Here is a 14,719-nt window from a genome sequence, read left to right as displayed (position 1 = left end):
TTTGTACCTGGGACAGATCCCAAATATCATATTTTTAGAAGCAGATTTGTTTGCTTCTCCAGGTCAAAGATCAGTTTTGCCACAACCAAGGAAGATCTCAATCACTACAGCTAGACAAGATAAAAACCCTTCCACAGAGAAAAGGGACAGGCAGCTCACACAAAATAAAGGCTAAAAAGAAATGTGAAAGATAAAGATAGCAGTATCAATGGAGTTAGAATGTTTAAAATACATGGGTTATTAATTTATTAAGATTAAACACTGAAGACAGAAGTCCATGTGTACAAAGCCATACCATAACAGTTTAGGAAAATTTATGGACTTGGAGGAATTCAAGCACTGCAGCAGCCGTGAGGCAATAAGAAACAAACAAATGCATGTCCTAACAGCAGATGCCTTTTTCCATGTAAAGGCCTTTTTCTGGACATCACAAAACTCCTACACAGTACCTGGAGGGAGGCTTTGCAGATATGACACCTAGATTAAAATCTGAGAAACTTTAGAAGTGAAAATTCCATTAACACAATGACTTTCCATGTAATTTTCACAAGACATTAAAAAAGGTATTTGTAAGCCCTCGAGCTACCACAAGTACCAACGGTTTTACGCAAGCTTTTCCTGTGAAAACAGCAACCCATTAAACGTGGTTTGAGATAACTTCTCATCATCAGCTGTGGGTACAAGATCAAGTCTAGCACGAAACTACAACACTGCCAAAGGGACCACCCCACCCACTCACAAAGGATCCTCCCCCTCCCTACACCAGCAGCTATAATAAAGATTTGCATAAATAACTTCTTTAGTCAGATCAGTTCTCCAGCTCAGCTCATACCAGAACCAGCACAAACTGGGACTAAAAGCTGAGCAAGCAGCTGGATTGGGACCAGGGGCTCCCACTGGAGTGAACTCCCAATCCCCCACTTCCCACTGGAAGGAAACAACTAAAAAAATGAGATGACGTGGTGTTGGAACTCTGCATGCTGAGAATTTTAGACCCTCTGATTTTAGAATTTTAGCACCTCTGCTATGAAAAGCAAAGCAGGAGGGGCCATTTTATTAACATCACAAGCAATTCCAGAGGCAGCCCTGGTGTGCCTTATTTCCTAACCTGGCTGCCTGCACAGCTCCCAGGGGCTAAGCCTCACTGTAAGCATTCCCATCACTAAAGAGTGGATGGTTCCATGCAGAAAGCTCTTGGCAGAGCAAGTTTCTTTTCATTACCCAGGCAGACACTGGTCTCACAACTGCTAGAAGGAGATAATTTTTCCTTTTACCAACCCAGAAATTGTCATATCCTTTGTGCCAACTGTTGGCTGATCTCTTCTGGAACGACAGAGATGTCCCCATGCCTGGGAACTTCTCTGTGCAAAGAGCTCTGTGGGTTCAGGCACGACAATCACTAAGGGAGAGTTTTCCTTTGCTCCAGTGGGAAAGGGAGAAATAAGATGACTTTGCAGAATATGCTGCAAATTATGTTTAAGGCTGCTATAATTTGCATCTAACCTAAATATTTTCATGGAGCTGCTATTAGGGAAATCCATGAGTTTAGGAACAAGTCTTTAAGAATAAACAAATCCCAAACACTCTCTTTGCTTGGCACACTCATATGGCTCTTCAGAGAGCAGCTGTGCAGGAAAGGGCACAGGCTTTACTAAGAGCACTTGGAACTCAGACTCTCTTCTTCTAAACCACAGAGCTACCATGCCATTACACTGCAAAAAGGCACTTGGAGTGCTAGGAAAACACAGACTGGCTAGAAATGGACTAAATACTTGCTCCAGGTTTGTCCACGTGATGATTCTTTCAGTTTTTCCTACAACCATCCCAAAAGAGATTGGGAAGAATACAGCAACTGGAATACACAGACTAGAATTTCCACTAAGTCCACTGTAAGACGTGGTGGACCAAACTATTCCAAACATGCAGAACCCTCACAGCAGCCAGCAGAAAGCATCCACGGAGATAATCCTGCCCAGCCTAGACACTGGAATGTACACACAGCCTTAACCAAGAAAAACAGGGGGATAAAAAACCTACTTACCACCTAAAAACCCAGTGGATCTGGAAAGAAATACACAAAGAAATACAGTTTTTTTTTTTTCTCCTGCAACTCCCACAACTCACTACAAGCCATGCTGGTTTTGAACCACCTGGCTGCAATGTTTGAAAATCTGTGTGAACCTATAGCTGCCCCCTAAAGCAAGTCCAAAAACACTTTTAAGGTTCTGCTACAGTTTCTCTCCTTCTCGCTGGAAAAGTTCTCTGCTCAGAGTGGCAGAAGGATGTAAAGACATGGAAATTCCTTGATTGAAAAACAGTGAAAACGGGAAGTTACTATGCAGATCCATTGAGGAAAAAAGTGGGGGGTTTTGGGGTTGCTTTTTTACAATATAGAACTTTTTAACCTCTTGCACAGCAAAACTAAGTTTGAGTAGAACAATGCACAGGAGCACAGTTTTAAATATTATAATGTCACGAGATTGGCCAACTTTCTGCTCAATTCTGCTTCATGTGCTCACAGTGTCATCCAGTATATTATAAACCTATTTCTATAAAAAATAGCTTAGTAAATACAGCATTACAAAAATAAACTGAAGAATTTAGAAATCTTACAGAAATATATTCATCAGATCACAGCTGACTATACTGGTCAACAAATCTGGGATTACTTAGGTCTGGCCTAGAAAAAGCCCAGTTAAAATCACGTTCTCAATTTTTTCAATGGAAAGTTTGCTTTTGTTTTTTAAGGTGCCTATCATCACTGCCAGACCAACCTTCTTCTTAAATGCTAAATGACTCTGTCACAGACATTTCCAGTAAGAGAAGATAGGAAGTATTTTTTATCACTCCCCCATCTAGTTAAGACTTTAAAACAAGACTTTTTTGATTCATCACTTCTTCCTGGAGACACGACAGGAATTCAATAGTAACAATAGTGACTAAAACTGCAGCAGTGTAGTGCGGGAAGTTACAGAATCACTTGGGGTCAGGAAAGCCCTGAGATCACCAAGGCCAAACCATTAAACCAGCACTGCCAAGGCCACTCAGGTGCCACATCCACTTGTCTTTAAAATCCCTCCAGGAACGGTGACTCCACCACAGCTCTGGGCAGCTGAGCCAGGGCTGGACAACCCTTTTGGTAAGGAATCCCTTCCTGAGATCCCATCTAACCCTCCCCTGGCACAACTTCAGGTCATTTCCAAATTATCATAGCCCAGTAAATAACTTCTATTCCAGTGACACTCAAAAACCCTAAATCACGGATTAAACTTTTGACTGAGAGTTTCAAATCCTTGGTGGCAAGAGCTCCCAGCTCCAGGCTGGGAATATCCAGTATTAGCACAGAGGAAAAACAAACAGGAGAAAAAATAAAGTCAGGCTTATTTACTTCAGTTGGTACCCACAGTAACTTCACGCATCACAGATGATTACCAGCCTAATTGTCCCAACATTTAAGGATTATAGTTTAGATGCAATTTCACTGCTAAGTGATGCTGAGAATCTTCTAAACTTGAAAAATTACCAAGGTTTGCTCTCTCCCTGCACTAACTTTGGGTTTAAATTTAAGAATTGTTAGATCACTGAAACAGATCTTTTCTATGTAGTTTGATTAATGTCTATCTATTTTTTTATAAGCAAGTAACTTAAAATGCCAGTGATATTAATGAACTCTGTGATTATAAAATCATCTGATGCAGTTTCTTTTACTCATTTCATACTCTGTGTTCACTGGTACATATTATTACCTGTACATATATTATACATGTCCACTTGTACATATTATTATCCTCAATAAAGGTATTTGAGCACACAAGGATACCTGAATTCCTGCCTTTTAACCAAGCTTAGGTAAGATACCAGAAGACTCCCTGAGTAGAAATAAATCCCTGGCTTAATAAAAAGACCAAGAATAGCATGAATTCTGCCCTCCAAGACTCAAGGATAAAGATGAAGAGATTACACTCTGCAGTTGACTGAATTTGTAGCCAATAGATAAAATACTAGAGAGTAAAATCCTCCAGTTTAAAACATCACCACCCACAACCACTGGATAGCAAGTTTTCATTTTGAGAAAATCTCCTGTCCAGCTTGAAAACAGTTTGGATCATGCGTGAACATAGGGATTTCTACAGCCAGCAATCAGCACAAAAACTTGGACTTTCCAAATCTTCCACAGCTCTGGTGGAGCAGCCCACTTCAGCACTGCTCACTTCTCATTTCCAAAAGCATTTTTTTGGGACAGGACAGACCCTTTTTAAGTAGATTAGAGGAAAGCAATGTCTAGCACACATCTATGTAAACTCCCTGTGCTATATTTTGGAAGCATCACAACCCCAGTAGAGTATTTCTGCTTGACTAATGCACATATGGAAAAACTTAACAAAGGCCAGGAAGTAGATCAAGGCCTTCCACGATTTCACAACACTGCAAGGGTGCTCTTATATTCCACAATATCTGTAACAATTCCACTCAGGGGAAGCCACAAAACCAGACTGAGTGATGATATATAAAGATATACATTGCTAATGTAAGCCATAAACACATCTTTAATACTCATCAGCACTGTAACCTCACACCCAGTAAAAGTTCACCCAAAAAACTGATGCCTGTAAAAGAATTTAAAGCAGGCTATGTTCAACAAAACAGACTGAAGCGCCCTCATGCCCAAAGTGATGTCAGGTTTGGAAATTTTTCCACCAAAACTCTATGGAAAATGCGTCCTGGTTCCAGGTGGGAAAATTTTCACAGCTTTCCTTTCAAACTTAAGCTTCTCTCACTGACAGTGCAATTCAGGGAATGAAGAAGACAAAATAGTGATCTGGGAAGATAAGGAAGTATCAGCCTGTTAAGTGCTGGTTATGTGGAGAAATGTAGTACAGGTCAAACATTTAACCCTGGATTACATTAGGGAATAATTCCTTATTTTGGATCAATAATTCATGTTAAAGGATACAGAAGTTCCCAGGCCAAAATTACTTTCATATTTGGCAGATTCCAAATCCTGTAGCAGAAATGAGGATTTTTAGAAGACAAAATTGAAACTTAGCAATAGTGCACTGTCACATAAGGGAAGAGTGGGAACCCATTCATCAATTCCTTATTCACGGGTCAATTTACCTAACCCAAATTTTTACCTCCAATTTAACACTCTGTGTTAAGAGCATCTCTTTACTAATAAAACTTTCAAGTGCAGAACAGGCTGGGAAATTGCTGTTTAAATATAATTACCGTAACAGCCAAATGCTGTTTAAACTATGCACCGCCAGAAAAGGATTCCAGAAAAACACAGGTCATGTCCTAAAGAGAGTTTCCATGTTTTTTCAGGCACCCTCCCAGAGCTTGAGCATGACATTATGAACCCAGTCAGTCTCAGGAGGAAAGGCAGGGAAGACCAAGGAAAACACCACCAAATTCAAACTGACCAGAGCACAGTTTTTCTCCATGATGAAGATCCTGTCCTTTTCCAGGAACAGAAGAAGGTGCCAGCAAAGGAAGAGCAAGAGCTATCAGCCAGTCTGCTCCTGCAGTTCAAATTCAGACGTGCAGGCTGCTGTCCTCAACTTAAATAGATGGTTGTGCCCCTTGATTTAAATTGATTCAGGAAATAATTTCTCAAGGATTATGCACAGTGAGTTGGAAGTAATGACTGAAATAGCAACTACCTAAAGGAACAAACCACTCTACACCTTCAGTGTTCCTCTTCCCCTTCCAGTAACTGGTTCAAACCCAGTGAACTTACAGCTCACCCTTCCCACAAAATTCAACAGGTAAAAAAAGCAAAATTACATCTGGGTTTACAAGTTTATATTAACATGCAACAAAGTCAAACACTGGCTTGCTTTGGAACAAGTCACCGTCTATGTAAGTGATGGAATCAGTGTTACCCACACCGCTTAATCTCAGCAAAAAAATCAGGGTCAGATCACAAAATCAGTGGGGGTGATAAACCTGACCAGTCTACCAGCAATCTGATAAAAACATAATCAACATACAGAATTAAAAACCATATTCTTTGCCATTAAAAAAAAAAATAAAATAATCAAGCAGACTGTACGTGATGCCTGAGCAATAACACTTATCCCAAGGAAAATTCTGTTTTAATAACTAGTTAGTCTTTAAACCAGTAATTAGTAATTAAAGGCTGGAAAACTTTTATTAAACTCAAAGGCTATACAGCCACACATACAGCAAATTACCCACAATCTGATGATGATAACACCTCCCATGAAAATTTTACATTCTTAATATTCTGTAAAATGCCATCCCAGAATAGGCTGAACATCAGAGCACTACAGGTTCTGCCAGGTTGGGCACACCAGGGAACCTGAGCAATTAGCATTTCACCTTCCTCCTTCTGAAACCTGTCCAATCTCTCAAATAATGTCTATATTTTAACTGGAGCCTAAAAAGGCTGATACTACAGCACTTGTGCTTTTACCTGGGGAACAAGAGACATCATAACTCATAATCCCTCATAACTTCATAATTTTGGGGGTTTTTTCACTCCCTCCACCTCTGACATTTTTCTTTCTCACTAATTAACTTTATCAGACACCAAAGAAGTATTTTATAGTTATGTATTCAATCTGTAGGCAACTTTATTTTCTACAGAACTATTTTGCTCTGTAAGTACTGAATTTCAGCACTCACAGAAAAATCCTAAGCTACAAAAGTGATGCAAACAAGAGGAAAAATGCCTGTCAGAACATGAGGTTGTCTAGAAACATCCAAAAAGTCCACACAAACAAGCAGAGGGGAAAAAATATTTTCCACTGGCTACTTAAAAGGACGAAAAGCAGAACTGAGAGCATTTCTGTACACCGGGCTCAGCTGAGAGGAACGAGTGGGGCAGCTCACTGGCTTGCCAGAGTTTGCATCCCCTCCTCATTTTAAGAAATGGTGGAAGTGTTGATCAATATTGAAAGTCATCAGCAGTAACAGAGCCAGCCCCTGTGCCTGCTCACCTTCCCCTATGTAAAGGCAAAGCAATTGCAACAAGGAAAGTGAACTGGCTACGTCAAAATACTTAAGTAAGCTAGAAATGATGACAACTTAAGCTGAAAAAAAGTACATTAATGCTTATTATTAGTGCAGAAAACCTTCAAAGTTACAGTTCCACAACTCTTCCACCATTTGGGTCTGGTTTAGATGGCTTTAAAGTGCTTAGACCTCAGCAGAAGGTATCCTCGCCTTGTAAAGGGAACAGAGCTTGGGTTCAGGGAACATAATATTAAAAATAAACCTTTTCATTAGTCTTGAATGCTCTCAGCTTGAACAGGAGATTCTTCAACAGCTGGATGCATCTAGAAGGAGACTTATGAACCTCTATGGTACAGATCTGAGTCATCACTTTCATGTGGTTGGAGGAGAAACTGGGAACCACATTTCACTGGCCACAAACATATGTTTTTTCCTGTTACAAAAATCTCAGCGAGCACAGGAGCTGGAATTCAGGTTATTGTTCCCTTGGGGCTTTTTGTTTGTTTGTTTAGGTCTGTTGTTTTTAATCCTTATGGACTTTAACCCAAAAAGTTTGCTGCATGTGTTCTCTTCACCTTCTTGATAAGGTTTTGGAAGATTTGAAAACATTGGAGTACACTTCTTTCAGAGTGTACATTTTAGTCTACAGCACTACATTTTAGTGCTGTACACTACATCAGCACATTTTAGTCTGGCCAGGAACTTGGTGTTACATCCTCATAACTCCAAAGAAAACATAAGATTTGCATTCTCACTTTAAAAGCCTATGAGTCACTCATATTTTACTTACAAAGTATCTTTCACTAAGTTTTCTTCCCCTAGTTTGATGGAAATACAGAAAACTGATGAAAAAATAAAATGGAGTATATTTTAACAAATCAACTAGATCCTTTCTAGGAAGGGGACGACAGAGTTATTCAGCCTTCAGCATATGACACCACTCAAGGCATCAAACTGGAGAAGACTGGAATTCTCTGAACAACTGAAGTTGACCATTAAATAGATAAAAGTGAGTTGCAGTGAAAAAGTGACACCAACCAAGAGGTTGTTAATGGTATTTAATTATCAGCTAAGAAACCAGACTTAATTTATATTCTTAATAACAACCTTAGCACAAGAAATAAACAAAACACTAATTAAAAATCCTGGAGTCAAACACAGGAAATATACTGATCTTCCTCTACAGGGATGCCATACAGGAAAACTTGAAGGACTGAAAATTTGAGCAACAGAAACAGGATGAATGTTCCTCACTAAAGTATGTGAACAGAGGAACACAGCAAAAAGCTCTTGTTGGTCTCTCAAGTGGGAATTCAGCCATATAAAACAGTGACAGAAGGACCTGAGTGCATTACCAAATACAAAATGCCATCAGTCATGAGGCTGATGCAGCCACTAGAACCCACAGCCCCAGGATGCAGTAATCTGGCAATAAAAAAGGGTACAAAGCTGCCATCACAGAGTACAGCACTTCACCTCTCATTCACCTCAGGAGGAAGTTCAAACAGGAGCAGGTACAAAAACAAGCCACTGAAAAAGTCAGGATATGAAGTGCTTTTCTCCATGTACAGCAAGAGCTTCTGGTTCTATTCCTTACCAAAACAAAAAAAAAACCACCACCAAATTGGAGCAAGGCCGGCATTACCTTCTGTAATTATTTATTCCCTCCTTGTCCCAAAAGAAACAAAGTGACTGAGCTCATCACTTCCAGCAGGAGGGCAAAGAAGGGAGAGGATTGAGCCCATCTCCCTGTCTCTGTGCATGTCTAAGGACAACAGCACTCATCTGTGTCCCTGGAGAGAAGCCACTGTCACTGCTGGAGCAATTCCTAGGCCAGCCCCGTGTGAGGCACCAGGGAGCAGCCTCCCCTGAGGCTCCATTTCTCCCGGGAAGAACCTTGGAGAGGCAAGGAATGGATCTGCCAGAGCAGTGTCAGGCAATGGGCCGGGCTGATCATTGTCCAAGTTGGATAACCTGAAGCCTCTCAATGCACCGGTGCCCCTGCACAGGCAGAGCACCTCTGGAAACACCAGATGTTTTAGCACTAAATTTCCTCTCGGATCGAGTCTCTTCCCAAAGGCACAACCTCCCCTACAACACACACTGAGCCAGCCACTATTACCAGACCAATTTTTTGATTTCCACCCACAGTTTCTAAAATAAACATCCAGGTAAGTCTTCTTGCTGGTACAAACCAATAGACAACTCCAGTGATTTGCAGAACAGGAGAACTATTTCTTTTCATTAAGACAATCCCCACTTAACGTCTGGAAAAGTCCTTGCAAACATGCAGGTAGCTGCAGCACTGGTAAAACTGCCAGAAACTGGATCCAGCACTAACTAATCCTCCAGTACCACCACCAAATGCAAGAGGAAAGACACTGGCATTCAGCAGAGGAAGCTTCTCTGTCACTGAAAGAAAATGAGTTTTTCAATAGACCACTGATCCTCTCAATTAGAGCATGACCAGAAAGGCCTCTGAAAAACACTTTTTGTTTTGCTTTGTTTAGGCTTTTTTAAATTAAAAGAGAGGTTATCAGATGATTTCAGTGTTCAGTGTCAGTTGAGCATCACATAAGCAGGTGAGATGTCACTAGACATCTAATTTCTTTACTGATCAGGAGTGATGAAAGTTTTACATTCCAGAACTTTGTTTCACATTTAAAACCATACAACTACTTAAGGCTTAATTCCTCTGCTGCTCCTCCCCAGGCACTTTGCCTGTAATACCACAACTCCCAACAACAATCAATAATATTTAATAAGTTATATTCACTCCTACATACATGAGGGCAGAGCCCCTTTTCTCCTCAAAGTGGTTTCTTTCTAGCTATGCCAGCGAATTTATTTAAACTACAGCATAACCAGAACTCCCAATGTCCTAGAATCGTGCAGGTTGGAAAACATCCTCTAAGATCAAGTTCTTCCAGACAAGCATCATTTTGTTCTAAATATTAAATACTAAGAGAACCTTTAGCTCTATGTGCATGTTGATCCCACAGGGTGTTATGGTCTCGTCCCAGCAATTTTCAAGATTTCCATCTTCAGCCCATCCCCAAAATCCCACCCTCCCATGTATTTCTTATTAAACTTTCTCTTTTTGAGAGGGTGATCTTAAATCACAGGTCAAAGCCTCTCCTTTCCAATTCAGATTGTATTCCAGCTCTCTCCCACATCATGGGAATAAAAAGTTAGCAAGCAAAACCAAAACTTCCATAACAAGACCAGAATCCCTCAGACCAAGGTCAGCACACCAGAGAACAAGCCCATTGCTGGGATCACAGTGCTTAAAAGCAGATAAAGTTGTTTTCACTGATGACAAGCACTTTTAAACATCTTAAAACCAGCCAAATGCAAGGTCACACATTTGTAAAATACCATCCCAGCTACAGGAACATGAATTTGTATCAGGGAAGGCATTAAGGACTTTGGGCAGCACTGCAGATGCCACGTGAAACTTAATTCCTGACACGAGTCAGTAGCAAAAGGGACTAATGGGAGCCTTGGAAAGGAGTATCAAGGACAAACACAATGCCCTGTGTTTATATCGCATCACTGAGATCAATAACGGACTGTCACCCTCTCCTCAGGGACCAAGACTTTAACAAGATTTAAAAGCCAGAAATGCCAGCAGAAATAACATCAGAGACCTGAAAGAGGCACCCTAAGGACAAGCTGTTTTAACAGGGAAGGTAAAGGGACAGCTTCATTAGCACCAAAGATTACCAATTAGCAAAGAAACCAGTTCTTTTTCACATCTAACACAGAAAATATATAGAAAAACAAAACAATTCAGAGTTCAGTTAAAAACCCGGTTTTAGAGGTTTACTTCATTTTGCAAAGTGGAGATAATTGAGGATATTAATAATTAACAACTAAGGCAACTCTGTCACTTGTTGATAGCGGGTGAGTTGAGGATACATCAATCAAAGGTCAGCAAATGCAGCACAATCGATGACGGGATGAGCCTCAACAGCCCACCATGAGCTCCTTGTGCTGTGACCCCAGCAGTCCTCCCGAATTCCAGCACCAAGGATGGCTTATCCAAAAGGTGTACCAAAAACATCACACCTAAACCACGCTGTGGCCGCTCCAAACTTGACTGTCAGCGACTGGAGGCGTTCCACAGGCTGCAGCTGGATGCCATAGACCAGCAGAGAATGGGACCACCTGATACAGCAGCACAGAGCGATGGCTGAAACAGCTCCTGCCAACCCCAAATTCCTAGAAGCAGGCGATTAAGGCAGCAGGTGACCCCTTTTCCCTAAAGCCACACACAGCAGGGGACACAGCCCAGCATTCTAGAGGTCAGGGGCAGGACAGGACGCCCAGCTGCCAAAAAACACAGAGCCCACAAGCACCTGACAGAGGAAGGGCAGGGCAGGAGGGGCACTGACCCTTCCCCTCGTTTCACCCACTACCTGACCAGCCTCTCCCACGCTGGTACCTGTTCTTCCCCCAAATCTGGAGTCAGCTTTTCCTCTTTAGCTGCAACTTTCCTTTGCCCGTACCTCGTGCTAAAGCTACCCCCAAACCGGACTCTCCAGCCCCTCCCGGTTTAACTCACCACTCCAAACCTGCAAGTCCAGACCCTCTGCCCCAGGCAACTCCTCCCAAATCTCTTCATGAACCACTTCCCCAAACACAGCCCCAAGCGATGATACCCTGTCCCTGAACCCCCAGCCCTGCTGAGCACCTCCAGCCCCACTAACACCCCCAAGTCCCGCAGCACAGATCTCCGTCAAACGCAGCCCCCGAACCTTGCTGCAAAGAACCCTCCCGTACACAGCCACCCCAAACTCTCCTGTAGAGACCCTGCTCACACACGACCCTCCCAAAATCTGCTGCACAGAGCCCTCTCACACACAGAACGCCGCTCGCACACAGCTCCGGTCCCACTGCCCCCGCCGCGGCCTCCCCGCGCGGGCCTCAGCGCGGGGCCCGCGCAGGCCGCACACAGGCCCAGCCGCCCGGCCACCCCCAGACCCGAGCCCGCAGCGCGTTCCAGGCGCGGTGCCGAGCTCGGCACTCACTCGGGCAGGTAGGTAGAGGAGAAGCTGCTCCAGCGGTGCAGGCTGTAGCCCAACACGCGACTCTCAGCACCCGCCGGACCCGCCGCCGCCGCCATCTTGTTGTCAGCAGCGGCCCCGGCAGCGACCGCGGGGGGCGGGGCCAAGCTCTTAAAGGGGCCGCGCTCTTAAAGGGGCCGCGCCGGCGGGGGTGGGGACGGTGTGAGGGGTTTCGGGGGATGGCTGAGGGGTTCAGACTCTGCCCCTCGGGGCTGAGGGACCGTGAGATGTTCAGGGAGTTCCCCCCTTGGGGCTGAGGGGATGCTCTGAGGGACACAGGGGATGCTCCGTGGATCTGAGATGGCCTGAGAGGCTGTGAGAGTCTGAGGGGATGCCCTGAGGGACACAGAGGATGTCCCAAGGAGCTGAGGTGGCCTGAGGGTCTCAGAGGGGCTGAGGGGGTGCCCTGAGGGGCTCAAGGGATGCCTTAAGAGTTTGAGGTGAGCTGAGAAGGTAGGGGAATGCACTGTGGGGATGAGGGGCTCAGGGTGTGCCCCATGGGGTTCGAGAGGGGTGCCCTGAGGGGCTCAGGGGGCTGAGGAGAATTACCATTCTCTGTTAATTACGGAAGGAAATGCTCCTTCCCCATGCGGGTGAGTGATTGGGAAAGGAATCAAGAGAAACCCAGTGAGGTTTGATCCTGCACCGGCTCCTGGAATTATAAAATTTTTAAGGTTGGAAAAGACCTTTAAGACTATTGAGTCCCCCATCAACGCAGCACCGACAGGACCAGCACATAAGCTGGGCATTCTTTAACAAGCTTTTCTCTGTCTGAGGTTGTTGTAGGGTTATTCCTGGAGAAGGGAGATGTTTTCACCCAGAGCTCCCACCAAAGCAAGGGGGAAACGTGGGACACCCCTGGGGGAGCTCTGGGCTACTTGAGAATGAAGGGGAGATATTTCAAGACCAGGGGAAGGAAAAAAAAAGCCAAACGAATAAACCACTGTCTGTTGGAAATGACAGATTGGAGAGATATTATGAGGCAGGACAGCAGGATGCCTGGCTAGATTAAATTAGCACAAGGATTCTTTTATTTTTTTTCCCCCTTTATTTTAGGAAAGTGAGTGAGAATGTGGCAGCAAAATCTGCCTGCGGATGAAAAACTCTCTCAGCAGCCTTGAACATCAACTGGGTGTTTCAGAAGTGAGGGGGAGCAGAAAGCACTTCATCTCAAGACCCCTTCCCAGAGGGGGTTCACTGTGTTTTCACTGGTATCAAAGCCACACGGCTCAGCAACAACACAACAAAATCCATGGACGAGGCACAAACATCCACATCTCCTTCTGCTGCTTCACTAACGAGGCCTTTTGAAATTTGTGGCATTTCTGACTTCACTTATCCCAGCTCCAGCCTGCAGGCATCCCCCTCCCAAAATTGCCACAGGAATAATAAACACTTTGCTGATAATATTCTCCAACCTTGAGGAAGAGATGCCACCTCAGTGTTCGGAGCCTTGCTAACAGCCACCCCAAGGGGAACGATGCTGTGTGAAACCTGTGACCTCTGAATATGAAATTTAGGGGATTGAGAGTGGGGGTAACAGCCCTGCAGCAGCCAGGAGGAGGAGGAAAAGGAGGAAGAGCCAGCAGCTCGCTGATGCACAGCGAAACCACCCCAGGATTTCTCTGCCCAATATCCTGTTACCACTTGAATCAAGACCTGGATGCCAAGCCAGTGTATTTTTAGCACATTTTGGACTTAAAGTGAAGGGAATGCTGGTGAAATACGCAGTACTGACAGCCCTGGAAAATCTTTATTCATCTGCAGCACAGGCAGCAGGGAAGGCTGTGAGGAAGCAGAGCAATCCAAAGCTGCAAACCGAGCCCTCTGGTCACTCCAGCACAGCCTGCCCAGTCCTGTGCAGTTACCAGTGGCTGCTGGAGAAGAGGGTTTTTGCACACTCTGAATGGACAGAGCATGGTGGGGAGGAGCGTGGTGGGCAGGGCAGTGTTGTGCTGCAGATTTGGACGGCCTGCAGCCTCCAGATGAGCTCTCTGTATCCCAAGCCGGGCAGCTGCTGGAGCCCAGCTGGTGACGGGGCCAAAGAAGAGGGGGAGAAAACTCAGAAAACACGAATATCTGAACCCCACTGTGCTGGTCCAGGCCTGTGCCGTGCTTGCTCTGCCAATGTAACACTGGATCTGAGGAATGTGGGGAGCCCAATGGCACCAACATGCCTCATCCTACCTCCAGCAGTGACTGAGACCCATTGTTCCAGGGAAGTACTGGAAAGAGGGCACTTACACATAGAATCACGGAATCATTAAGGTTGGAAAAGACTTTTAAAATTATCAAGTCCAACCAGTAACCCAGCAGTGCCAAACCCACCAATAAACTATGTCCCCAAGTGCCACATCTCCATGATTTTTGAACACTTGTAGGGACGGTGATTCCACCACTACCCAGAACAGCCTGTTTCAGTGCTTAACAACACTTCCAGTGAAGAAATTTTCCATAATGTCCAATCTAAAGCTCCCCTGGGACAACTTGAGGATGTTTCCTCTCATCCCATTGCTGGGAGCAGACACCAACCCTCACCTAGCTGCACCCTCTTGTCAGGGAGTTGTAGAGAGTGAGACGTTCCACCCTGAGTCCCCTTTTCTCCAGGCTGATTCCCTCCAGCTCCCCCCAGCTGCTCCTCATCAGACTTGTGCTCCAGGCCCTTCACA

General features: G+C 44.3%; 1 protein-coding gene across 1 annotated transcript in view; it reads right to left on the bottom strand.

Annotated features, from left to right (window-relative positions):
* Positions 1-12,145, bottom strand: part of MKLN1 (muskelin 1) — a 93,132-nt gene extending 80,987 nt beyond the window's left edge. Inside the window, exon 1 of the mRNA XM_041413454.1 lies at positions 12,015-12,145. Coding sequence (XP_041269388.1) covers positions 12,015-12,109 — 95 coding nt within the window. The 5' untranslated portion in view covers positions 12,110-12,145. The remainder of the gene's footprint in view (positions 1-12,014) is intronic.
* Between the last annotated feature and the right edge of the window lie 2,574 nt (positions 12,146-14,719).

The sequence above is a fragment of the Onychostruthus taczanowskii genome, unplaced genomic scaffold, assembly GCF_017590055.1.
Source record: "Onychostruthus taczanowskii isolate IOZ18803 unplaced genomic scaffold, ASM1759005v1 scaffold41, whole genome shotgun sequence".
Classification (NCBI taxonomy): Eukaryota; Metazoa; Chordata; class Aves; order Passeriformes; family Passeridae; genus Onychostruthus; species Onychostruthus taczanowskii.
The sequence above is the reverse complement of the archived record's forward strand: the minus strand, read 5'-3'. Positions and strand labels throughout refer to the sequence as shown.